General features: G+C 59.9%; 1 protein-coding gene across 1 annotated transcript; it reads right to left on the bottom strand.

Annotated features, from left to right (window-relative positions):
- Nucleotides 1-1,472: 1,472 nt before the first annotated feature.
- On the bottom strand, nucleotides 1,473-4,337 carry HPS6 (HPS6 biogenesis of lysosomal organelles complex 2 subunit 3). Its single transcript, XM_035027799.1, has one exon. The coding sequence runs from the start codon at nucleotides 4,027-4,029 to the stop codon at nucleotides 1,618-1,620; it is 2,412 nt and encodes an 803-aa protein (XP_034883690.1). The 5' UTR covers nucleotides 4,030-4,337; the 3' UTR covers nucleotides 1,473-1,617.
- Nucleotides 4,338-4,546: the final 209 nt, after the last annotated feature.

Here is a 4,546-nt window from a genome sequence, read left to right as displayed (position 1 = left end):
CCCCCTTTCCCAGAGAGACTGGAGAACTGTCCCTAGTTCCATGTGAGCCTAAGAGCCACTTTAAGCCCAGGATGAGGCTGAGCAGATTCTAAGCTGTAGGTCCCAGCTGAGGACAAAGCTGAATAGCAGTCCTTATGTTGGTCCCAAGCCTTGGACAAGGATGGCTGGGGGCCCAGGATGATGGTGAGTCGCAGCACCCAGGGCCCTACCCTAAACCCAGAACCAGGTTGAGGGGTCACCTGAATAAAAGTGGGCATGGAAGCCCTCTTTAGAGGTAATCCTGCAACTAAATCCAGGTAACGGACATCCGTGCTGGAGATCTACTTTTATGTGTCTGCTTAGGGAGGAGTCAGCACAACGTGGGCCCTCCAGGCAACCCTGCCTCACTGCCTCTTGTTACTAAGCCAATGGGCTCTGCAGGTAGCTCTCCTGTCTGTGGCAGATCTTCCCCCCACCAGGGGCTGCTCCAGGAATCCCGGGGAGACAGGCACAGGCCCAGAGCCCATCACAATTCTGCCTTGGTTTCAGAAGTCTTGGGGGAAGAAAGCGTGCAGCTCTGCAGACCCCTCTCCTCACAACAGGCAGCAGAGCTAGCGTTAAACCGGGCGTGAGGGGTGCATTCCAGCCCGATCAGGGAGCAGCTACTGGATTCAACTGCTCCCTCCATTACCCACGACCCTCTGGGACCCTCAGTTGTTCAAAAACACACAACCTGTGTATTTCTGAAATGTTTCCCAACACCAACAACTAATTCTCTATGGACACCAATTGGGTGTCTTACATGTCAATTCAATTCTGACAGAACTCACAGTAGTTAGCACAGAACTCACAGCTTAAGGGCTCAGTCCCACAAAACTGACCCCACTTCAAATGCCGGTTGCAAGTCACTGTACTTCTGACCAACTGGCTATCAATTGGGAATTCCCATGCTATAAATTGGTCTGACAATTTGCTAGAAGGGCTCACAGAATTTGGGGAAACACTTTAATTGCATTTACGAGTTTATTACAAAGGATACAACTCAGGAATAGCCAGATGGAGGAGATACATAGGGCAAGGCATAGGTTGAGGGGCGGTTGAGGGGCGGGGGGGCAGGCGGGCGCTGTGTGGGCAGCTCCCATGCCCTCTCTGGGCAGGACCCTCCCAGAACCTTAATGTGCTTACCAAATTTCCTCATTCAGGAGTTTCTATAGAGTTCACTCTCTAGCCCCACTCCCCTCCCAGGATGTTGGGGATGGGGCTGAAAGTTCCAATACTCTCATTTGGTTTTTCAGGTGACCAGTCCCATCCTTAGGGTGGGGGTCCCCACCTTAAGTTACCTTATTACCATAAATGCAGATGTGATCTAAAGAGGCTCCTTATGAATAACAAAAGACACTCCTATCACTCAGGAAATTCCAAGGGTTTTAGGAGCTCTGTGCCAGCACAATAACCTGAGGACAAAGACCAAATATATTTATTGTATCACAATATTTACCATATATATATATATATATATATATATATATATTTCAAATTGCTTCAGAAGAGAGAAAAGCATTGCACGTATAGGTCCCACCCTGGTTCTCCGCCAACTCCTAGGCACCTTCCCTGATGGCTGTGTCCTAGAAATGATTTTCAGCCTGTGTCAGTCACACAGAGGCCCTGTCCAGATGGCGCCCAGGCCTCCAAGCCTGGGTGGTCTGATGCCTGGAGGGTAGTCACAGGTCCCCGAGGTGGGGTGGGGGGTGGAGTGCCTGGGTCCCATAGGATGTCCTCATACAGGCTTAGAACTGGGCCCGAGGGCCGTCCTTGAGCCCCAGTCTGCTCCAGCAGGGCTCGGAGCAAGCCCACAGTGAGAGGGGGCTCTGTTCCAGGCTCAGGGAATGGGGTGGGGGGCGCCAACTCATCTGGGAGGTGTGTCCTTAGCAGAAGCAGGAGCTCAGCTGGAGCTAGGTCTGGTGGGCACAGGCGGCAAAGGAGAGGGAGGTAAGCATCAAGCCGACGATGCCGGGCAAATTCGGCCAACAGCAGCTTGAAGATCTCACTTCGAAGCAGGCGGCTGGAAGGGCCGAGGCCCAGGCCTGCTTCTAGAGCCCGCTCCCACTGCTCCTTCTGGACCAGCTGCCCCACAGCTTGGAGCACAGCTTTGGGCCGCCCACTGCCCAAGAGCAGCTCCAGCTCCAGTGCCTCGGACCTGGTCCCCTCGTCCCCTAGGACTGCCAGGGCTCGACGGTACAGGGGCAACCCCGGGCCCCCTGCACCCCAGCCGGGCCCACCCTGCTGCTGCGCCAGCTCCACAAAGGGCGGCAGCCATCGCGGCTCCAGCCGGCAGAGGCACTGGCACAGAAGTTCAAAGGGGGGCAGTATCCCATTGGGGGGTTCCTTTCCAGCTGAACTGCCTCCTAGTACCTTCTTCCACACATCAGGGGGAGCATGGGACCTCAGCCGGCCATTCCCGTCTGGCTGGAGCTGCAGGGCCCTGAGGACGGCACCCCAGGCTGCTGTAGGAAGGGCCTGGAAAACGGTGTTGAGCTGGGCCAGCTGGTCTCCCACCAATTCGGTCCTCAGCAGGCGTGCCACTTCGTGCTCTGCCAGCTCAGTCCAGCCAGCCTCCTCCTCATCCCCAGCCACCACGTGGGCTTTGAGCTGATCTAAGGCCCGGTAATCTCGAAGCTCAGCCCTCAGTGTGGTCAACAGTGCAGACGGGGACACATGTCCCTGGAGAATGGAGGCCAGGGCCTGAGGTGCCCGGAATGTGCTGTTGTGTCTCAGTTCCTCTGGGGTGAGCTGGGCACCCCGCAGACTCCGTCGCTGGTAGTACTCGCAGGCCTCCTCAAACACCAGGTCTTCGGCTGAAGGCACCTCAAGACCCTGTGGTGGGGCTTCCCAGCCTACTCGAAACAGACCCAAGGCTGAAAGCAAACGAAGACCCCCTCGGGTCTCCAGCCCTTCCTCATCCTCCATGCCAGGGGCTGGGGGTGCCAGTAAATGTACTCGGTCTGTACTTAGGACCTTTCTCTCCAGCAGCTGCCCGCTGCCCATATCCAGCAGTTCCAACGTGGAGCCCAGCACACAAGCCAGAGTCCCATGAAATGTTCCCAGCGCAGCAGAGCCTGCCAGGCCTACAGGTGCCTCCTGCAGTGTGCCCACGGCCCGCATACCACCATGGGACTGCACCAGGCTCACAGCGCCCCTGAAGTCAAGCAATAACAGGCCCTGGGCAGTTGGGGCCCAGGTATGTACAGTCAAGGGTTTCATGGGGCACAGCAGCCCAGGAAGGCCTCGGAGCAGTGTCCGGAAGTCCCATGTGTCCCCTCGTCCGGGATTCAGGCTCTTACTGTGGGAGAGGCCAAGACATGGGGCAGCCACCATCACCTTGCCCTTGCTTGGGCTCCAGATTAGCAGAATGTGACTCACGCCAGGCCAGGTAGTGGCAGTGGGCACCAGGAAGAGGTCCTTGCGAGAGGCCAACAGCCCGAAAGGGGGGCAGTGGCGCAGCAGGATGTGTGTGGGGCCCAGGTTGGTGCCGGCCTCCCCGCTGGGCTCCAGGGTTCGGACGCACACGTAGTGGCTGAAAGCAGCAGGCGGCCCCAGCCAGCCCTCAGCACCATCCTGACGCTCCTCGCACCACACAAGCCGGCCTCGGTGCGCCGCCACGGCCACCACGCGGGCTCCACCGCCCGGACACAGCTCGGTGCTCCGCAGCAGCTGCCAGCCAGGCCCCACTCCCGCGCCCCACACCTCGGTTAGGCCACTCTCCCAGACCAGGAGCAGCGCCGGTCGCGCCGGCCACGGCAGGAAGAAGGCATCTAGCGGTGGGGGGTGGCCAGCCGGCCAGGCACGCTCCAGCTCCGCGCCGGGGCCCCGCACCGCGACCAGCAGCTGCGGGCTCGGCGCCCCCGGGGGTCGCAGGAGCAGCAGGTGGCGGCCGTCTGGGCTGCAGCGGACTCTTACGGCTGGGTCCCCGGCCAGCAACTCCCGGAGCCGGGCCACGCCGCTAAAGTGGCTGAGGTCCGAAAGCAGGCGCAGAGTCCCCATACGCTTCATAGTTCGCCCGCGCAGGAGCAAGCCCGGGCCTGGCCGCCCCGTGGGGCGAGGCTCGGCGCTTGGTCCGGGTTCCCGAGGGGCAGACGGAGCCGGGCCAAGACTTCCGGCCCCCGTCGGTGAGGTGAGCAGAAGCCAGGCCCGAGAGTCGGCTCCGCCCCGCCCGCCAGGCGAGCTCAGGGCTCCGCCCCGTTCACGCCCCGCCGGCGCGACCCCGCCCGCCAGGGGAGGAGCCACGGGAGCCTGGCCCGGGAGGAGCCTCCCGAGCACCCAAGGGTCTCAGCGCCTCCTTCCTTGCTAGCACCACCCACGCTCCTTGAGTCGGGTTGTAGGCCCAACGCCCCAAGTCCCAGGAAGCGCAGAGCCTTACTCAGGAATCTCTCAGGCTGAGCCGTGAACTGAAAGTGTCACACTCCCCAGGCTTTCCTTCCCTCCAAGCCTCTCTCTTTCACCCCAACTCCTTCAATTCAGTTAGTCATGAAATTTTTATTGAGCACCTACTAAGTGCCCGGCTGAGTAG

Source organism: Mirounga leonina, unplaced genomic scaffold (assembly GCF_011800145.1).
Source record: "Mirounga leonina isolate KUSES-001 unplaced genomic scaffold, KU_Mleo_1.0 Mir_114, whole genome shotgun sequence".
NCBI classification, from domain to species: Eukaryota; Metazoa; Chordata; class Mammalia; order Carnivora; family Phocidae; genus Mirounga; species Mirounga leonina.
Note: the sequence above shows the minus strand (reverse complement) of the source record. Positions and strands in the feature narration are given on the sequence as shown.

Coding starts and splice junctions, on each gene's coding strand:
- HPS6 (XM_035027799.1), bottom strand. CDS start 4,029: ATGAAGCGTATGGGGACTCTGCGCCTGCTTTCGGACCTCAGCCACTTT.